The sequence below is a fragment of the Trachurus japonicus genome, chromosome 24 (assembly GCF_045865225.1).
Source record: "Trachurus japonicus isolate A0001 chromosome 24, Traja_1.0".
NCBI lineage: Eukaryota > Metazoa > Chordata > Actinopteri > Carangiformes > Carangidae > Trachurus > Trachurus japonicus.
This window is the reverse complement of record NC_140930.1, coordinates 378,434-400,110: the sequence shown is the minus strand read 5'-3', so window position 1 is coordinate 400,110 and position 21,677 is coordinate 378,434. Positions and strand designations below refer to the sequence as shown.

Genomic DNA, 21,677 nt, shown 5'->3' with positions numbered 1-21,677 from the left:
GCAGAAGTAAGTGGTCCGGTGGTTTTGGCTAATGCTGCGTTCCAGGCAGGCTTTTGAAACCGTAAGTTACAGCTTCAAGTCACGACTTACGACTTTGTAGCGTTCCAGGCAACCCACTCGTGTTTCTCCGACCTGTTTTACCTGTGAAAGTCACTATAACGGCCACTCGTAACTTCTGACCCGTGAACTCGTACCAGATCGAACTGGTACCACTTCACAGGTCGGAAAAATACGAGTTTCCTTGAACGCACCATAACAGTCCTCGTCCCTACGTCGCCACATTCAGGCGCATCCCTTGGCTGCACACACAGAGAGGACTGCCCCTTTATGCCGTTCTCTCTCCTCATTGGATAAAGGTTGTAGGATACAAGGAAAGTTTTCTCCTGGGCTCAGAGCAGAGCAGAGTGACTGACAGACCCGTGTTTCAGACCAAACACTCTATAGAAGTGATTGCTGTCGGAAGATACAACTATTTAAGACTTAGATTAACACAAACATTCACCTGACTTCTGCTTTAATATTTTTATTAGGAGGTAAGGCACATTTAGAACAGAAACCAATGTTGTAATTACATTGAGTATCGCAACACATCTGCATCACAATTGAATACAATAGAATACAATAGAAATACTGTGCATCATGATAAATGAAGAGCAAGACATACAATCTACCTCCTAGGATGCAATGTGCATTAGTTAAACCCTTTTCAAAACCTGGACTCTCTGGATGTAAAAAAGGTTAAGTTCACTTTATAATGGAGTATGTTAATTTCTAGGCTCCTACAGTATCTGTGTGCAGATAAATGTTAAAAATGCTAAAGACTAAAAATCATAGAGAGAATCGGCAATATCGTAGAATCACAATTTAAATCGACTCGCCATCCAAAAGAATGGTAGAAGAATGGAATTGGGAGAAAAGCGTATGGTCCCAGCCCTAGTAACCGTGTGTTGTTGTTGTTGTGGTAACCAGGTGACGTCGTCCCAGCTGGTGGCTCAGCTGTCGGCGGCGTCGCTGCTGGTGCTGGCGGAGAGCGAGGTGGAGAAGAGGAAGTGGGTCAGGATCCTGGAGAGTCTGCAGAGCATCCTGAACAAGAACCTGCTGAGGAGCCGGCCGGTGCACGCCCTGCACGAGGCCTACGACGCCTCGCTGCCCGTCATCAAGACCACGCTGTCCGCCGCCGTGCTCGGTAGGGATGTGCACGGGTACCCGAGTACCCGGGTAACCGAGTACCTGGGTACCTGGGTACCCGAGTACCCGAGTAGGCAATCTGCTACTTGGTTATGTATTTATTATCCGGTTAACCTAGGATTCAAGAAACGTCACGTTAGAGCAACAGTCTAGTGGATCAAACTACATCATCAGGCCGTGGTTCAGCTTTTTGTTGTGTTAAACAGTTTCAGATCAAGCAGCAACGTGATTTCCTGCTGTGTAAAAGCGTTTTTGGATCGAGCCTCGGACTTTCAAACCTTTTACAATAATCTGTGGTGGTTCCCTCGGCGACGACAGGTGTCATCAAGTCTGTTAGAAAATCTGCTGCTTTCAGTTTACAAACACTCTGAAACCTTCCCAGTTATTTCCTGAGACGATGCGAGGCAGAGAGGACCGAAGGCACCAACATGTAGTGTGGACTAATAAATAAGCACCGCTGATGATTTAAAAAAAAAAAAACAGGGTTCTTACTGATCCTTAAAAAGTTTTAAAAGGCATTGAATTCATTAATCTAAAAACAAGGCCTTAATTGGCATTAAAATGTCTTAAATACATTTTTCAAAGGTCTTAAAAATGTTAACACTTGGTGAGTGGTATTTTATGATTGTAATTAGTCTCAAATCTCAAAATAATTGGTAACATTCTGACATAGAGAAGTTAGTACCGCCACCAGCTCCCAAATCTGTTTCCCCCCCCCCCCCCCAATCATTCATGTAGCCGTCACTTTACCTTGGACCACATAGGAAAGTGGGTAAAATTGTCCCTAACCCTATTATGTAATAGATGTGATGACGTTTTTTTTTTTTGTTTTTTTTTTTTGCATTTGTGTTTATTGTGAAGTCAGTCTTAAATTTCATTTCAAGTGGCTTTAAAAACATCTTAAAAAGTCTTAAATTTAAGTTGGCTTAAGCTGTAGGAACCCTGGAAAAGAAAGTTTTCTCCCCCGAGGCAGCCGCGGCATAAAGATGCACATCTGCCCCGTATGTGCATCTATTACAGTATTCGGTTACCTGGTTACGACAAGGTTAGGATACTCGGTTAGAAAATTATTCGAAATGTCTGTTTGTCTGTGTGTGTGTGTGTCCAGTAATAGAATCTGACCTTCTTTCTCTGTAGATCGGGAGAGGATCGCCCTGGGAACGGAGGACGGACTGTTTGTGGTGGAGGTCACTAGAGACGGTGAGACAGACACACAGCAGCTGCTCCAGAACCTGGTCCTGAACCTGGTCCTGAACCTGGTCCTGAACCTGGGGCCGGATTCACCAATATGTTCTTAAGAAATGTCTTACGAAGAAAATTAAGAAGTTTATAAGAAACTTCTTCAACTGCAATTCCTCAATATTTTCTTAAGAACAGTCTTTTCTTACAAACTTCTTATTTTTCCTACATAAGAACTTCTTAAAATACGTCACTGCACCAACAAACAGCGTCTATATATATACATATAGTTCAGTCAGTCACTGACCATGTAGAAGGACAAACAGATGCAGAAAATTCTCAAGGCAGCAGCTGGAGGTCATGGTGATGACATTAATGTACGAAAAAAAATGACTACTGGAGAAAATGAATACCGTATTTTCCACACTATAAGGCGCACCGGATTATAAAACGCACCTTCAATGAATGGCCTATTTTAGAACTGTTTTCATATATAGGGCGCACCGGATTATAAGGCGCATACCGTAGATGACCATTTAGTAGCCCGGGCGTTTATAAGAACCAGGCGCGTATTTGCAACAGGCTACAATTTATTTTTGCAATGAGCAGCACCAGACCATCATGCAAAGAACAAGGTGGTCACCATAGGAACAAAACTACTCCCGACATCGTTATTGACATCAGACAATAAATACAAAGACTGTGTAACCGCGACACAGGGAGCTGATCAGATCAGTGTTATGAACGATAGCGGGAGGGGGGGTCGATCGCGGTAATTTCAACACTGTACATTAGCGCATTTATCTATTTGTCTTTGTCTATTAGTAGTGCAGCGCGACCTATCCCGCTGGCGCACCTGTGTTTGTGTGTCTGTGTGTGTGTGTGTGTGCGCCTGCATGCGAGAGAGAGAGCGAGAGGAGGGGCTGACTGACAGAGGTAGGAGTCGCTGGTGAAAAAAACTTTTGTTTTCTGTGCAAGACTATGGTAAACACTTAATTGCCCGGGCGTTTAATTGAACCGGCGTTTATTTTGCCAAATGAGCTCGGACCCCGGCGGCTGTTAGAGCACAGGCGCGTATTTGCACGCGGGCGACTATTTGGTCATCTACGGTAGAATAGAAGATACTGCAGTCAAACTGGGGTTACGTTATGCATCCCCTAGATGGAGCTGAGTATGAATCAACCAATTAACCAATTGATCCATATATAAGGCGCTCCGTATTATAAGGCGCACTGTCGTTTTTTGAGAAAATTAAAGGCTTTTAAGTGCGCCTTATAGTGCGGAAAATACGGTAATATGGGAATAACAGCAGAAAATAAGACAAGAGGGTGGGCTAAAGTGGCTGAAGCTCTTTGTGTAATTAATTAAATAATATATTTACTTAAACTATGACCTACTAGTCTAAACTTGTCTGAAATGTGTTAAAAAGGTGATATTAGAGGTTTATACCTATTCAACGTAGGAGTTTAAGACAGGTCAAGGTTATCTTAAAGTTAAGAAAAAGAAAGAAAGGTCCAGACTGACCCATCTCCGTGTCTCTCCAGTGATCGTGCGGGCCGTGGACAGTAAGAAGGTCTGTCAGATCGACCTGATGCCTAAAGACAAGATGGTGGCTCTGCTGTGCGGCCGTAACCGGCAGGTCCACCTCCATCCCTGGGGGGTTCTGGAGGGAGCTGAACCGGCCTTCGACATCAAGCTGACTGAGACTAAAGGCTGTCAGGCCCTGACCACGGGGGTGCTGAGGCCTGGGGGGCCCGGATGTCTGCTGGCTGCTGTTAAACGACAGGTAACCTCCACCTTTAGTTTAGTTTAGTTTAGTTTAGTTTAGTTTAGTTTAGTTTAGTTTAGTTTAGTTTAGTTTAGTTGAGGCCCCGGCTGCCTGCTGGCTGCTGTGAAGAGACAGGTAGCTGCTGCTTCTGTCTTTATGGTCTGGTTAGTGTTAGGTTAGTTTAGTTTAGTTTAGTTTAGTTTAGTTTAGTTTAGTTTAGTTTAGTTTAGTTTAGTTTAGTTGAGGCCCCGGCTGCCTGCTGGCTGCTGTGAAGAGACAGGTAACCTCCACCTTTAGTCTAGTTTAGTTTAGTTTAGTTTAGTTTAGTTTAGTTGAGTTTAGTTTAGTTGAGGCCCCGGCTGCCTGCTGGCTGCTGTGAAGAGACAGGTAGCTGCTGCTTCTGTCTTTACCGTCTGGTTAAAGGTAACAAACCTACTGCTGTGACTATAGGGATTATGGCAATGGGGGAATTTGACTAAATGCTGAACTATCCCTTTAAGGTTAAAGAGGAGTTTGGTTCTAGAAGAGTCTGAATCTACATTTCCACCTGTTAATGATAAATATATCGTTTTGTCGTTATAGTTATTTTGTTATTATTAGAAAGAAGAAAAGAAACAAAGATTTTCAATGGTGAAGGAGCAACATTGTCTTGTCTTGCTGTGGTTCTGGTTGTGTTGTGGTTGTGACTCTGTGATTCTGCCCCCCCCTCCCCCCCCAGGTGCAGTGCTATGAGATCACAGCAGCGAAGCCGCACCATAAGAAGCTGTGGGAGGTGCAGGCCCCTGGGACGGTGCAGTGGTTGGGGATGGTGCAGCAGCGTCTGTGTGTGGGTTACCCATCAGGCTTCGCTCTGCTGGCGCTGCAGGGGGAGTCGTCCCCCGTCAGCCTGGTGAGCCCGGCCGACGCCTCGCTGGCCTTCCTGGCCACGCAGCCGCTGGACGCGCTCCACGCCCTGGAGGTGGGGGGGGGCGAGCTGCTGCTCTGCTTCAGCCAGCTGGCCGTCTACGTGGACGGACAGGGACGACGCTCCAGGACCCAGGAGCTGATGTGGCCCGCCACGCCGCTGGCCTGCAGTACGTTGCTATAGTTACCAGGACTAAGACTTAAAGCAGATATCAGTGGAATGTTTTTGTTAATATAAGTCCTAAATAGTCCTATTTTCCGTCAGCAATCACTTACATGAAGTATTTCAGCCTAAACACGAGTCTCTCCGTCACTCTGCTCTGCTGTAACCCGAGGAGAAAATTTTCCTTGTGGGATACAAGTGTTATCCAATGAGGGGAGAGAACGGCATGAAGGGCTGTGTGTGCAGCCAAGGGATGCGCGTGAATGTGGTGACGTAGCACGAGGACCAATTGATGCCTGACAAGGGCGGGGGCTGCTAACTCATGGTGCGTTCAAGGAAACTCGTACTTTGTGTTTTTCCTTCCTGTGAAGTCATACCAGTTCGATCTGGTACGAGTTCACGGGTCGGAAGTTACGAGTGGCCGTTATAGGGAACTTTCACAGACAACAGGACGGTAAAAACACGAGCTACGGGTTACCTGGAACGCTACCAAGTCGTAGTTGTGACTTGAAGCTGTAACTTACGGTTTCAAAAGCCTGCCTTGAACACAGCATTAGCCGAAACGGCCGTGCCGATGATATCTGCTTTAATAAAGACTAGTCAGTTCTAAAAACGGATTCATCACTTGTTGAACTAAAACTAAACTGGAATTTAGGCCTATAGTCCACACGAACACGGGTATTTTTGAAACCGAACTTTTATGCACCCCAGTTAAAAAAAAATCACGTCCACACCAGACCGCAAATCTGTCTCAATCAATGTCATGCACATTCCAAAGCAGCAGGTGGCGATAGAACTCCTCACAGGAAATAAAAAGCAGCTGTAACTTGTAGCTACAGAGAGAGTGGAGGCTCAAACAGCTCAAACTGACCGGCAACGAGAGTCCGTGCTACTAACACACCTCGCCTGTAATCTGTGGTTTATGACAGATACAAAAATACACAAATACACACATGGTAACGATAATCCATCGATCCACTGATTGGTTCTGAAAGGCTTCATTGAAAACAAATGTACAGGACGAGAGGAAGCAAAGCAGTGGGGAAGTGACCGCAATTTACTATTTGATAAAAGCTGATTTACTCCATATCAACATGATGTTTACATATGGTGACCATTAGTGTCGCATGTTTAGTGATTATTGATATTCACAGTAGCCATAATAGTCCACTCAGCGCATGGTGATCCCTGGGTCAGCGTCCAGAAGCTTGACGTGCTCTAGCAACAGTAACTAAGGGGGCGGGGCTTTGTTTTCCTGTCCACACATGAAGCTGAAACCAGAGTTTTCTAAAACGTGGAGTTCACCCTGGACTCTGGTTACATAAAACTCTGGTTTCAGGAGCCGACGACTGTGGTCACGTGTGGACGAAAGAACAAACCGTGAAGAGAAACACACGGTTTCTAAAACACACGGGTTGGTGTGGACGGGGCCTAAAAAGAAAACTGAACGACTAAATAAAAACTAATGAACATTTTAAAACAGTTCTAAACTCGGACTACTGTAGTGATGTCACCGTGTAGTGATGTCACCGTGTAGTGATGTCACCGTGTAGTGATGTCATCGTGTAGTGATGTCACCGTGTAGTGATGTCATCCTCTTGTCTCCAGGCTCCAACTCGTCCCACCTGACCGTCTACAGCGAGTACGGCGTCGACGTCTTCGACATCCACACCGCCGAGTGGGTCCAGACCATCTCCCTCCGCAAGGTAACCAATCACAGCACAGCTCAGCCCCGAGCGGCCAATCACAGCACAGCTCAGCCCCGAACGGCCAATCACAGCACAGCTCAGCCTGAACGGCCAATCACAGCACAGCTCAGCCTGAACGGCCAATCACAGCACAGCTCAGCCCTGAACAGCCAATCACAGCTGTTTAGAGTTTAGAGTTTAGAGTTTATTTATTCAGCACACAAATTTCAATGGCTAACAAATAAACATAGGAAAAAAAAGAGATAAAGTGCAAAGTGATTGGGTAGGGTTAGGTACCCCAGGTAACCCAGGTAATGAAACTGTCTGTCCTGTCTCTGTCCTCAGATCAGACCTCTGAACCTGGAGGGGACGTTGAACCTGCTGAGCTCTGAACCTCCTCGACTCATCTACTTCAGCAACACCTGCTCAGGTAACACACACACACACATTACACACTATACACATTACACTACACACTATACACACACACACACTACACACTATACACACACACTACACACTATACACACACACACACACACACACATTACACTACACACACACACACACAGGAGAACGACGCTGGGTGTCGCCATGACACTCCATTCATTACATTTTAGATTAACCGTTAGCTGTTAGCCGTTAGCTGTTAGCCGTTAAATAACTCGATAAACGGCCCATGAAAACGATATTTTCTCCAGTGGATATCCTAGTTCCAACATGACTGAGCTAACTGGAGTAGTTTCATGTCGTGTCCGACAACGGGAGGGTTTTAACAGCTGACGTCCTGCTGTTAGCTTAGCTACTGTTAGCTGTCAGCAGCAGCTAAGCTAACAACTACGATAACCATGACTAGTTGCAGAGGCGTGCACACAGACGTGGTGGTGTTTGTTCAATAATTCGTTTTCTAGACTTAACAAACATCAGATTTAGTCAAAACGGTTTTGGCAGCACGGAGCCCCCACGTTTGGTACACCGGTGGCTAACGCTACCAGTTAGCCGCTAACGCTACCAGTTAGCTGCTCGCTAGAACTGGTGGCTAACGCTACCAGTTAGCCGCTAACGCTACCAGTTAGCTGCTCGCTAGAACTGGTGGCTAACGCTACCAGTTAGCCGCTCGCTAGAACTGGTGGCTAACGCTACCAGTTAGCCGCTCGCTAGAACCGGTGGCTAACGCTACCAGTTAGCCGCTCGCTAGAACCGGTGGCTAACGCTACCAGTTAGCCGCTCGCTAGAACCGGTGGCTAACGCTACCAGTTAGCCGCTCGCTAGAACTGGTGGCTAACGCTACCAGTTAGCCGCTCGCTAGAACAGGTGGCTAACGCTACCAGTTAGCCGCTCGCTAGAACCGCTGGCTAACGCTACCAGTTAGCCGCTCGCTAGAACCGCTGGCTAACGCTACCAGTTAGCCGCTCGCTAGAACCGCTGGCTAACGCTACCAGTTAGCCGCTCGCTACAATGCTACTACGGGGTTGAAAACCGACTTCCGTTGTGGTGTGACGCAATGGATTATGGGACAATAAAGTGATGGATACACTACACACACAGAGTGCTGCTTTGACCTTTAGTTGACCTTTAACCCCCCCCCACAGAGGGCGACCTCACCATCCCAGACACCTCGGACCACAGCAGGAAGTTGATGGTTCGAACTCGCAGCAAGAGGAAGTTCCTGTTCAAGGTTCCTGAGGAGGAGCGGCTGCAGCAGAGGAGGTGTGTGTGTGTGTGTGTCTGTGTGTGTGTGTGTCTGTGTGTGTGTGTGTGTCTGTGTGTGTGTCTGTGTGTCTGTGTGTGTGTGTGTCTGTGTGTGTGTGTGTGTGTGTGTCTGTGTGTGTGTCTGTGTGTGTGTATGTGTGTCTGTGTGTCTGTGTGTGTGTGTTTGAATAAAAACATAATAACCGTTGTGATCGTTAGTCCTGGTGAGTGAACAACGACAGTATTCGATTTGAGACACTAACCGTCGAAGTTGCTCACTACAGAAGTAATGTAAGTATAAGTAAGGCAAGGCAGTTTTATCTGTATAGCCCGGTTTTACCAGCAGTTTGTCTCAAAGGGCTTTACATCCCATCATAACAACATCCTCTGTCCTTAGACCCTCACATCCACTGAGGAAAAACTCCATGGAAAACCCTTTTAACAGGGAAAACCAGGAGAAAGCTCAGGGTGAGCAACAGAAGAGGGATCATCACCCAGGACAGAGATGTTGTTACAGACAAGAAAACAGTTTATAACAGAGAATGTGAGAAACATGGAAATGTTAACAACAGCTGAAGGAGGAAGATTCTGGTAGGCAAGAGAGGCAGGGAGAACAGAGCAGAGGATGTTGTTATGATGGGATGTAAAGCCCTTTGAGACAAACTGTTTGTAAAAACGGGCTATACTAATAAAATTGCCTTGCCTTGGCCTCCCCGAACTTTTCCCAGACCCGAGTTTTTGCCCGAGCTGCCGTCCGCTTGGCCTGCCGGTAGTCGGCTGCCTCAGTCCCCCGAGCAGCCAGGCTCGGTAGGACTCCTTCTTCAGCCTGACAGCATCCCTTACTTCCCCTGTCCACCACCGGGTTCAGGGATTACCGCCGCGACAGGCACCGGAGACTCACCACCAGGTGGTGATCAGTTGACAGCTCAGCCCCTCTCTTCACCCGAGTGTCCAAGACATACGGCCGGAGATCAGATGACACGACTACAAAGTCGATCATTGACCTCCGGCCTAGGGTGTCCTGGTGCCACGTGCACTGATGGACCCTGATGCCTGAACATGGTGTTTGTTATGGACAGACTGTGGCTAGCACAGAAGTCCAATAACAAAACACCACTGGGGTTCAGATCGGGGAGGCCGTTCCTCCCAGTCACACCTCTCCAGGTAACTGGAGGTGTGGAGAGGTAACTCCACTGTCGCTGCCTAGTCAGCGGTGAAGTCACCAGCAGAACCATGGAGTCCTGGTTGGAGCAGCTTCTAGTTCCTCCCAGAGCCTCCAGGAAGACCGGTGCTCTGCAAATGTCCTGAGGACGGCGCCGCTTTGACAAGACAAAGTCGCCCAGAGCGATTATTCTAAGTCTGAGTACCTACTGTAACCCTTCTTCTTGTGTGTGTGTATAATGTGTCTGTGTGTGTGTGTGTGTGTGTGTGTGTGTGTGTGTGTGTGTATAATGTCTCTGTGTGTATAATGTGTGTGTGTGTGTATAATGTGTATAATGTGTGTGTGTGTCTCTGTGTGTATAATGCGTGTGTCTGTTGCCAGGGAGATGCTGAGGGACCCGGAGCTGCGGTCCAGGATGATCTCCAACCCGACCAACTTCAACCACGTGGCCCACATGGGTCCAGGAGACGGGATGCAGGTCCTGATGGACCTCCCTCTGGTAACTCCGCCTCCTCTCTCTGGCCCCGCCCACTTCTCACAGTGGCCCCGCCCACTTATCCCTCTCTGGCCACGCCCACTTTTCTCTCTGGCCCCGCCCAGCGGTGTAGTGTAATGTGTTGTAGTGGGTAAACTGCTGTTACCTAGCAACCAGTGGTGTAGTCTAGTGTGTTGTAGTGGGTAAACTGCTGTTACCTAGCAACCAGTGGTGTGGTCTAATGTGTTGTAGTGGGTAAACTGGTTTCTAGGTGGTAAACTGTTCATACTTGTATCACATAGACGCTGCTTCTCTAACTGTTTTATATCAAGGACCTAGACCACGGACCCATTGGACAACACACCAGAAATACACAAACTATCAATGTACGTTTATATTAGGCACCGTACATTTTTGTACTGGATGGCAGACTGGTTCATAGGAAGAGAGGACAGACCAGCTTAATGGGAGGACTGGATGGCAGACTGGTTCATAGAGGACAGACCAGCTTAATGGAGGACTGGATGGCAGACTGGTTCATAGGAAGAGAGGACAGACCAGCTTAATGGAGGACTGGATGGCAGACTGGTTCATAGAGGACAGACCAGCTTAATGGAGGACTGGATGGCAGACTGGTTCATAGAGGACAGACCAGCTTAATGGAGGACTGGATGGCAGACTGGTTCATAGAGGACAGACCAGCTTAATGGAGGACTGGATGGCAGACTGGTTCATAGGAAGAGAGGACAGACCAGCTTAATGGAGGACTGGATGGCAGACTGGTTCATAGGAAGAGAGGACAGACCAGCTTAATGGAGGACTGGATGGCAGACTGGTTCATAGAGGACAGACCAGCTTAATGGAGGACTGGATGGCAGACTGGTTCATAGAGGACAGACCAGCTTAATGGAGGACTGGATGGCAGACTGGTTCATAGAGGACAGACCAGCTTAATGGAGGACTGGATGGCAGACTGGTTCATAGAGGACAGACCAGCTTAATGGAGGACTGGATGGCAGACTGGTTCATAGGAAGAGAGGACAGACCAGCTTAATGGAGGACTGGATGGCAGACTGGTTCATAGAGGACAGACCAGCTTAATGGGAGGACTGGATGGCAGACTGGTTCATAGGAAGAGAGGACAGACCAGCTTAATGGAGGACTGGATGGCAGACTGGTTCATAGAGGACAGACCAGCTTAATGGAGGACTGGATGGCAGACTGGTTCATAGAGGACAGACCAGCTTAATGGAGGACTGGATGGCAGACTGGTTCATAGGAAGAGAGGACAGACCAGCTTAATGGAGGACTGGATGGCAGACTGGTTCATAGAGGACAGACCAGCTTAATGGAGGACTGGATGGCAGACTGGTTCATAGAGGACAGACCAGCTTAATGGAGGACTGGATGGCAGACTGGTTCATAGGAAGAGAGGACAGACCAGCTTAATGGGAGGACTGGATGGCAGACTGGTTCATAGAGGACAGACCAGCTTAATGGGAGGACTGGATGGCAGACTGGTTCATAGAGGACAGACCAGCTTAATGGAGGACTGGATGGCAGACTGGTTCATAGAGGACAGACCAGCTTAATGGAGGACTGGATGGCAGACTGGTTCATAGGAAGAGAGGACAGACCAGCTTAATGGAGGACTGGATGGCAGACTGGTTCATAGAGGACAGACCAGCTTAATGGAGGACTGGATGGCAGACTGGTTCATAGAGGACAGACCAGCTTAATGGGAGGACTGGATGGCAGACTGGTTCAGACTGGTTCAGACTGGTTCAGACTGGTTCATGGGAAGGGAGGACAGACCCTCTTGAACCCTGTCAACCCCCCCACTTTGAGAACCATTGACATTTACCAGTGTTTCCCCCAGAAAATTTGTTAGTTAAGGTGGTGTCTGAACTGTGGGGGGGTGGCGCGGATCTGTTGACGGGGGGGGGGGGGGGGGGGGGGGGGGGGGGCGGATCGATCGTCGGGGGGGGACGCGCCGTGCTGTGCCGTATTAAGTTTCGCTTTCACCACGCGCTGCTGTTATGCATGCGCGCTTCTCTGTGGTGTGTATGTGTGTGGGAGGATGCGGCCATCGTCCGACGGGGGGGGGGGGCGGCGGCAAATATCGCTACTTTTTTTCTTTGCGGGAAACCCTGCTTACTTTAGTTAGGCCCCATTCACATGGAGCGCCTGAAAACGCGTGCAAAACGCCAGCTGGAGCGTTGTGCACGCGTTTTTCAAAGCGCTTCTGAGCTCGCGTCTATGGTCGCGTCTGCCGTTAGCAGCAAGCACTGAGAGTCGGCTGCTTGTTGCTGCTGGTGAAGCAGGTCCGTGCAGCTGATTCTGATCACATGACACGCGGTGCGCGTGCGGCATTCGAAAAAGTTGAGATATTTTCATCTCGGTGCGCCTCGGACGCGCACGGAAAAAAGGCGCGTCGCACCGCGTGCGGCGCGTCGGTGTCGCTTCAGATTTTGCGCGCACAAGGCGCGCGGTTACATTGAAAACAATGGAAACGCTCGCGCAAAAGACGCTCCATGTGAATGGGCTCTTAGATAGTTTTATTGTACTGGGTACACTGAAGTATCTATACTGAGTAAACCTGAGTATCACATAGACTACACCACTGGCCCCGCCCCCTTCTCCTCTCTGGCCCCGCCCCCTTCTCTCTCTGGCCCCGCCCCTTCTCTATCTGGCCCCGCCCACTTCTCCCTCTGGCCCCGCCCCCTTCTCTCTCTGGCCCCGCCCACTTCTCCCTCTGGCCCCGCCCCTTCTCTCTCTGGCCCCGCCCACTTCTCCCTCTGGCCCCGCCCCCTGCCCTGCATGCCCCTCCCCCTCCTCCTCCTCTACGACGGCTCTGTTCATCACACTGACTCCTCTCTTCTCTCCTCCTTCCTCCCCCCTCCCCCCTCCTCCTCCTGCTTGTTCAGGTTGGTGATGTCACCTCCCTCTCCTCCCCCTCCCCCTCCCCCTCCTCCTCCTGCTCCTCCCGCCACACCCTCATCTCCCCCCCCTCCAACTTTGAACACGTCTATCACATGACGTCGGCGTCGGCCGGTGTCTTCCTCCAGAAAGACGCCTCCTCTTCCTCCTCTTCCTCCTCCTCCTCCTCCTCCCAGCAGAGCCTCCTGCAGCCTTCATCCTCCTCCTCCTCCTCCTCTCTGGGAAGGGTAGGCCAGCTTCTCTCTCTCTCCTCCTCTCCTCCTCTCCTCCTCCTCCTCCTCCTCCTCCTCCTCCTCCTCTCCTCCTCCTCCTCCTCCTCCTCCTCTCTGGGAAGGGTAGGCCAGCTTCTCTCTCTCTCCTCCTCTCCTCCTCTTCTTCCTTCATCCTCCTTTACCATAGATAGATATACTGACTAGATGCTGCAGCTCTATTGAGTGGAATACGTCAGCGTGGCGGCCATCTTGGTCAGGGGGAAGCCGTGTCTACTTCCTGCATCAGAGGTCTATCAACCATTAACATCACCACAACTCACTGGATATTCAACCCATTTTCAAGCTGTTTGGTTTATTATAAATGTCAGACATATAGCCTATTTATGATACAACAAAAACAACAAAAAAATTTATAATTTTATAATTTTTTTTATTTTTATATTAAACATCCACTTCCATACTCAGACACACACCCACATGCATAAACACAGTGAAACATGTTCTACAGGGTCTGACTGGTCTGACTGCTGGTCAGACGTTTATATGTCTATGGTCAGAAACCCCTGACCAAGATGGCCGCCGTGTTGACGTACGCTGAGAAGCAGAAGGCGTCTAGTCAGTTTATCTATCTATGCTCCTTTACCACCTCCTCCTCCTCCTCTTTTTCCTCCTCCTCTTCCTCCTCTTTTTCCTCCTCCTCTTCCTCCTCTTTTTCCTCCTCCCTCTTCCTCCTCTTTTTCCTCCTCCTCTTCCTCCTCTTTTTCCTTCTCCTTCTATCTCCTCCTTTACCACCTCCTCCTCCCTCCTCTTCTTCCTCTTCCTCCTCTTCTCCCTCTTTTTCCTTCTCCTTCTTCCTCCTCCTTTACCACCTCCTCCTCCCTCCTCTTCTTCCTCTTCCTCCTCTTCTCCCTCTTTTTCCTTCTCCTTCTTCCTCCTCCTTTACCACCTCCTCCTCCCTCCTCTTCTTCCTCTTCCTCCTCTTCCTCCTCTTTTTCCTTCTACTTCTATCTCCTCCTTTACCACCTCCTCCTCCCTCCTCCTCTTCCCCTTCCTCCTCTCCTTCCTCTTCCTCTTCCTCCTCCTTCTCCTCCTCCTCCTCTTCCTCCGACCGCCCCCCCCCCTCCCCACCCCCCCTCCCTCCCCCCCGTTCAGGTGTCCCTCTCTCCTATTGTCCTCTTAGAGTAATGACATAATGTGACAGACAGGTGGTTGTCAGGGTAACGGGTCCTTCTGAGCAGGGGGGGGGGGGGCACAGTCCTGTGGGTGTGTGTTCACTGTGTGTGTGTGTGTGTGTGTGTGTGTGTGTGTGTGTGTGTGTGTGTGTGTGTGTGTGTGTGTGTGTGTGTGTGTGTGTGTGTGTGTGTGTGTGTGTGTGTGTGTGCAGAGTGTGTTGCATTCCTCTCAGGACGAGGCCGTCAGGGATAAGCCCCGCCCCCTGTCCAGCATCTCCCGCCACCAGAGGAGCAAGACGCAGATCACACGCACAGCTTCAGGTACACACACACACACACACACACACACACACACCGTCATCATGATGTGATGTCATCTCTAACCTGTGTTTCTATTGGTTCAGATTTTGGAGGAGGAGCGTCGTCTCGCTCTGAACCGGACCAGGACCTGGACCGAGAGGTAACACACACACACACACACAAACACACACACACACACACACACACAAACACACACACTAACACACATTAACACACACTCATTAAAGGGACATTGTGTAACTTCTCCTGTTATCGATTCACGAAAATCGATTATTTTGTTCAAAAGTCTGTTTTTCATTAAAGCCCCAGTCTGTAACTTATTTGGCTTTTTATTATCGTTACAAACACATAAGTGGGCGACGCACCGAACTGAGGCGGCCATGTTGCATTGTGACCGTAGGTAACCACGGAAACTCAGCGGAGCTTGTCGGCTCGGGGAGAAAGTTTTCCAGCCAGCGCCTGTTAATGGAGCGTTACACTGATGCTGCATTCACCTGCAGTCGGGCAGACGGCCGTCGCTAACAAACCAGACGTCATTTTAGTCACAGAAGTCCAGAGAAAGACGGTAAAACAATACCACATCGCCATGACAACATGTTGTCACGTGTATTGTTTTGCCTCGTGCTGACGGACCACTTGTTTACATAGAGGCTTGTTTATGCCGTTACTCTGCCGTCTGCCCAATTTCACCTGAATGCAGCATGAAAAATACGACTGAGTTGCTTGAGAAATTGACCGAATCTCCTTGTTGTTTACATTCTACTTCCTGGTAGAAAACCAGCTGTAATGTGAATGAGATCAATAGTAACAAACGAGAGTTTAGCTATATATCATATTTTTCAGGCCCTATCACCGTTTAGACAAATCTGAAATGATTGAAGAAACATTACTATTTCTGTGTGTGTGTTTTGTGTTGCTATGTGTTGTATTTATTCAGTTTGGGGGAATCACAGTGTCTAGAAAGCATCAGTGGCTCAGCTGACAGGGACAGCTAACGCTAGCTAAGCTAACGGTAGCTAAGCTAACGGCGGTAGCTAAGCTAACATCAGGACGTCAGCTGTTAAAACCCTCCCGTTGTGGGACACGACATGAAACTACTCCAGTTAGCTCAGTCATGTTGGAACTCAGATATCCGCTGGAGAAAATATTTTTTCATGGAGCGTTTATTGAGTCACTGAGTTATTAAAGTTAAACAGGTAGCTAACCGTTAGCCCAGCTAATCTATGATAACCATGACTAATTACAAAAATGTGCACACAGAAATAGTAATGTTTGTCCAATCATTGGTTTTATAAACTTAACAAACATCAGATTAGTCTAAACGGTGATATAGTGACATGAAAAAGTAGATAAATATAGTGAAACTCTCGTCCGTCACTATTGTTCTCATGCTGGTTTTCTACCAGGAAGTAGTTGTAAACAACAAGGAGATTCGTCCTATACAACCACAACGCTAGATGGAGGAATTCCTACACAATGTTCCTTTAACACACACACGTGTCAGGTCTGAATGAACTACTGCTAACCCTCTCCCCCCTCTCCCCCCTCCCCCTCTCCCCCTCTCCCCCTCTCCCCCTCCCCCTCTCTCCAGCCGGACTCGGACTCGACCAAACACTCGACCCCCTCCAACAGCTCCAACCCCAGCAGCCCCCCCAGCCCCAACTCCCCCCACCGCAGCCAGCTCACCCTGGACGGCCTGGGCCTGGACACTGAGCCCTGAGGCCCCGCCCCCTGTGGCCCCGCCCCCCCTCCGAGGCCCCGCCCCCAACCAGCCAATCAGGCTGCAGACTGAGAGCTTAGATTTTACTTTGATGATTTTATTGTGGCGGGATGAGTCTGAGCTTCCTGCTGCTTTTATGATGTTGGATTTTACTGCTCAGAGGCCCCGCCCCCTGGTATTAACCCCGCCCCCCAGGTATTGGCCCCTCCCCCTGGTATTAGCCCCGCCCCCTGGTATTAGCCCCACCCCCCTGGTATAAGCCCCGCCCCCTGGTATAAGCCCCGCCCCTGCTGATGGCTGCTGTGTGCTTGACCTTTACTCTGATTGGCTGTGTGGGACGCCACCTGCTCTTCTTCTTCTTCTTCTTCTTCTTCTCTAAGGACTTCCTGTTGAGCTTTAGCGGTTAGCCGCAGAGATAGCGGTTAGCCGCAGAGATAGCGGTTAGCCGCAGCTTTAGCGGTTAGCCGCAGAGATAGCGGTTAGCCGCAGAGATAGCGGTTAGCCGCAGAGATAGCGGTTAGCCGCAGCTTTAGCGGTTAGCCGCAGAGATAGCGGGCTGACTTCCTGTCGGGGGGGGAGGTCTCACTCTGATGGAAAAACACTGTATGAATTATTAATTTTAAAAGTTTTGTTAAAGTTGCACATTCATCTTCATCGTTGTCGTCGTAGAGAAAAATAATCTTTGATTTTGTGTCAGTGATGATCTTTCCTGTTGCTCCCCGGCCCCGCCCCCCCTCTGGCCCCGCCCCCTCTGACCTCAGAGCTCAGGTGGAGGCAGGTGGGGGGGGGGGTGGGGGGGCGTCTGAACACTACTGCTCTGTTTCCTCCAGAATCACCAGTTAAAGAATCTTTGTAACTAAACGTGTTAGCAGCCAAACAAACACAATAAACGACCTGAAAACACCCGAGTCTGAGTCTCAACTGCTGCAGTGAAAAGGTTTTCTAGTGGATGTGAGGGTCTAAGGACAGAGGATGTTGTTATTATGGGATGTAAAGCCCTTTGGGACAAACTGGTGGTAAAATATACAGATAAAACTGCCTTGCCTTGCCTCTGGCCCCGCCCACCACCGGGTGTCTCTAACAGCAGCTTCACCGAGGCCACGCCCACTTCAATAACACAGAAGACCAATGGTTGCGTTCTGTTCATCTGTTGCTAGGTTACATGTTCTGTCTGAACTACAGTGTGGTCACTCATTGGTCCTCCAGTGCTGTCAATTCAGTTTCACGATGCACCCACGATGCACCCGCTTTATTCACACACACAACAAAAATCATAGTTGGCTTGATAGTCACAAGGTGTGTGAACTGGTCTCCTGAGGAAGCTAACTAAAGCTTGTGGTAGGAGCCATTTACATACATTAGACATACATCATACGTCAATCATAGTCTCTCTCTCTGTTTTTTGTCATGAACGTTACTAGAACTACTGTATGTTGCCAAAGCTTCAAGACTCAATGAAACAAAACAAATACAACTCACAGAATCAAATATATACAAATAAAATAAAGATAAAAATAACTAGAAAATTTGGGAAATGTTGACAGGACCACGGGCGGGGCTACTGCAGGTTTTACCATCTCTGTCAACATGGGAATCAAACCCACGATCTTCAGGTCAAGACAGAGCTGATCAGACAGACACTGATATGGAGGAGCTGTAACCACATTAGGTTACCTGTGTCTGTGTTTATAAACATGTTAACGAGCTCCAAGTGGATTGTTTATGAAGTTAACGAGCTCTGGCCTGAGAATCAGACGTTACCACGGCAACTTGAGGTGGTTACCACGGCGATAGGGCCCCCCAGGCTGAGACAGACAGAAACGTGGAGAAAAAGAGCGATTTTCTGCCTCTGCACCGGTCTCACATTTAGGCTTACTGTGACAAAACGGTAACTCCTATCTGAAAAAAACACAGACCGTCATCGCTGTAAGGACTTCCTGAACGATTTGGTGTGATTTTGGTGTTTCTACAGTAAATATTTTGCAGAAACGTGCGATTTTAAAACACGGGTCCGTTCTGCTTCTCTCAGAAAATCTTTGTATTGGAGTCAATGAGGAGCAGAGACAGACGTGGCCGCACTCAGAGGCTGATTCTGTAAATTCTGTAAGTCTCTCTGATATTTTGAGCACATGATGAGAAACAGAACAAGTTTGTCTACAATGTTCTGAAAAAATTATGTGTGTAGAGTGTAAATTGTGGCCGTTTGGAGTTTGGAAAGAGAAAAAATCTGGAGTTTTTCTGGCATCTCTCCCACTGTCCCTGTCACGCACTCTGACACGAACATTCCGTCCAATACACACCCATTATAATCTCATAATTTCTCCAAAAATGATCATGGTCATTGAACAGGGATTGATCAAAAACTATATGACCTATCAAAACGTGGAGTAATACGCCAATACACAAGACTTGTGTCTACTGTTTAAAGTTTAAATGGAGTCTCTAGGTGAAAGTATGCCTGAGCAGTAGACAGCAGTTCGTCTCTCTGTCTAGAATGAAAAGTTCAAATGAAACTCACTCATCAAAATAATTTCTTTAAAGACTCGACGTTTGTTTCTTTGATAGTTAATAAAATGGGGAGAGAAAGAATATTTTTTCAATCAATCAGTTGGAATAAAAAACTTTATTCGTTAAAAACAGGAGTAAAAAAGAACAACACTGAACAACAATGAGTTAAAAACATGGAGAGTCCTTTAAGTTTGTTTCATGTTGAAATGAAGGATTGTCCGTGTTTTGGTTTAATGCAATTAACTTCAAATGGACCAATCAACCAATCAATCAATCAGTCAGTCAGTTAATCTTTACTTTGCCCCAACAAGTCATTTCTCCACAGCGACGGCTCCAGAACCAGAACCAGGCGACCATGAAACTTTCTTCTTCTCAGTTGATAGTGAATCAATAATTGATTAATCAATTGTTACTTTTCCTGATGATCAATAAGTCGATAAGATTGAAATCTGTTGTGACCTCACGGCGACATCACCAGCCCTCATGTTGTTTTTCTCATATTTGATTCGCTGCTCGTTAATTATTCATCTGCTGCTGACAGAGAGCCGTGAATATTTAATGAGGGGGCGTGGCGGCCCAGGGCCAATCAGAGCGCAGGGCGACGGCAGAGCCAATGGGAGCGCAGCAGGAATCAGGTCAGGGCCTGTTGTTGTCCCGGTCCGGGAGGAAGTCTGACTCTGTTGTCATGGTGACCGTCGTCAGGATGTGGCAAACAGGAAGCGACAGATTCACACCTTCATCGACAGGACGTCCTGACCACAAGAGCTCCGTCTCCATGACGACGCTTCTACTCAACATCTACTACAGTTCTACTCTACTGTGATCTGATTGGCTGCTGCTGCTGCGTCCGTTGCCATGGCTACGGTGACGGAGTGAACGGTGAAAACACGACGAGCGTCTCTGTGACCCGTGAACACTCATGTGTTTACGGTCGTCACGGTGACCGGAGCGCCGGTCGTCGTCGTGGCGACGGTGGCCGGCTCTCCTCCTCCCGGCGTCTCGGAGGAGTTCCTGGCCGGTTGGATGCGGTTCTGGCTGCCGTCGGAGCGCGGCCGCAGCGAGCGGTGCAGCGCCGCAGCCACGCCGCGCCGCAGCTCCTTACGGATGTTGTCGCTGGACAGGACGTAGAGGACGGGGTTCACGGCGCTGTTGACGGTGGAGAGGCCCAGCGACACGGCGTACGGCGCGTACAGGAACTGCTCGAACACGCAGCCGCCGCCGCCGCCGCCGTCCGGCCGGAAGTGGGACCTGACGGCGCGGAGCAGCAGGATGAGGTGGTACGGGGCGAAGCAGACCAGGAACAGAACCACCACCGCCACCGCCAGCCGCCGCACGCGCCGCTTCTGCTCCCGCCGCAGCCCGGTGCTGCGCTGCACGCCGCGCATCACGCCGCGGTTGGTGGCCACCAGCAGCAGCAGCGGCAGCAGGAAGCCCACGGCAACGCGCCCGTAGTTGAAGCCCGTTACCATGGCGCTCTGACTGGGCTCGAAGCAGCGCCGCTCGCCCCGCGCCGCGTCGCCCTCCCGCATGGTGAAGACGGGCACGTGGCCCACGGCGACCACCAGCACGACGGCGAGCACGGCGAGCGCGGCGGTGCGCTGGCGCCGCAGGCCGCGCGCCTCCAGGCTGTAGACGACGGCCACGTAGCGGTCGCAGGACACGCAGCACAGCAGGAAGATGCTGATGTACATGTTGTTGAAGAACACGTAGCCCGTCAGCTTGCACAGCGCCGAGCTCCAGCGCCACACGTGGCCGCCGCCCACGTACAGCGTCCACAGCGGCAGCGTGCACAGGTAGGTGAGGTCGCACAGCGAGAGGCTCCACAGGTACACGCCCAGCACGTTCTTCCTGCGCAGCTGCAGCCAGGTGAGGAAGAGCGTCAGCAGGTTGGCGGGAACGCCCACCGCCAGCACGGCGCCGTACAGCAGCACCAGCGCCCGCCGCCCGCCGTCATACTGCGGCTCGCACAGCGCCGCGCTCTCATTGGCCAGCGCACGAAGCTCCTCGGTCACCAGCTGCTCCTGCATCACGTCGACCAATCGGGTTGGAGGGGGCGTGTCTGCACGGAAACAACAGCAGATTAACAAACATGAGCCGAGTCACTTCCTGTAGGGGCCGAGAAAATAAAAGCGTGGGAGTCGAACTTCCTGTGTGACAGGTGTAATGGTACATTTGAATCTTCCTTTGTTTTAATCACTTGAGACGCCCCCCCCCCCCCCACCCACCCACCCTGCTTTCACCCCCGAGGTATCACAACTCCTTTTGTTTACTACCCATTTGTGTATTTTAATGTCTAGACCTCTTAACTCTTATTGCACTGCAAAAACTCAACATCTTTCCAAGAATGTTTGTCTCATTTCTTGTCAAAATGTCTAATTTCTAGTCAAAACTAATCTCTTTCCACTTAAAATAAGACTCGTCACCTAAAAATGAACTTGTTTTTAGATCATTTTCATTTGTTTCAAACTAATTTTCACTTGAAATAAGTAGAAAAATCTGCCAGTGAAAGTAAGTTTTTTTGTGTTTGTAATAAGAAAGAAAAACTTGCTCCACTATCAGATTTTTCTACTTATTTCAAGTGAAAAT

The 21,677-nt window shown here is 49.2% G+C and overlaps 2 protein-coding genes across 2 annotated transcripts in view; one reads left to right on the top strand and one right to left on the bottom strand.

Annotated features, from left to right (window-relative positions):
• Positions 1-17,486, top strand: part of cdc42bpb (CDC42 binding protein kinase beta (DMPK-like)) — a 69,933-nt gene extending 52,447 nt beyond the window's left edge. The window contains exons 28-40 of the mRNA XM_085770331.1: positions 970-1,186; positions 2,326-2,388; positions 3,912-4,153; positions 4,854-5,208; positions 6,810-6,907; positions 7,235-7,319; positions 8,482-8,599; positions 10,125-10,242; positions 13,146-13,385; positions 14,755-14,863; positions 14,947-15,002; positions 16,455-16,971; positions 17,105-17,486. Coding sequence (XP_085626457.1) covers positions 970-1,186; positions 2,326-2,388; positions 3,912-4,153; positions 4,854-5,208; positions 6,810-6,907; positions 7,235-7,319; positions 8,482-8,599; positions 10,125-10,242; positions 13,146-13,385; positions 14,755-14,863; positions 14,947-15,002; positions 16,455-16,583 — 1,830 coding nt within the window. The 3' untranslated portion in view covers positions 16,584-16,971; positions 17,105-17,486. The remainder of the gene's footprint in view (positions 1-969; positions 1,187-2,325; positions 2,389-3,911; positions 4,154-4,853; positions 5,209-6,809; positions 6,908-7,234; positions 7,320-8,481; positions 8,600-10,124; positions 10,243-13,145; positions 13,386-14,754; positions 14,864-14,946; positions 15,003-16,454; positions 16,972-17,104) is intronic.
• A 2,455-nt stretch (positions 17,487-19,941) lies between these two features.
• Positions 19,942-21,130, bottom strand: LOC146961036 (putative G protein-coupled receptor 132). Its single transcript, XM_085770856.1, has one exon. The coding sequence runs from the start codon at positions 21,116-21,118 to the stop codon at positions 20,009-20,011; it is 1,110 nt and encodes a 369-aa protein (XP_085626982.1). The 5' UTR covers positions 21,119-21,130; the 3' UTR covers positions 19,942-20,008.
• Positions 21,131-21,677: the final 547 nt, after the last annotated feature.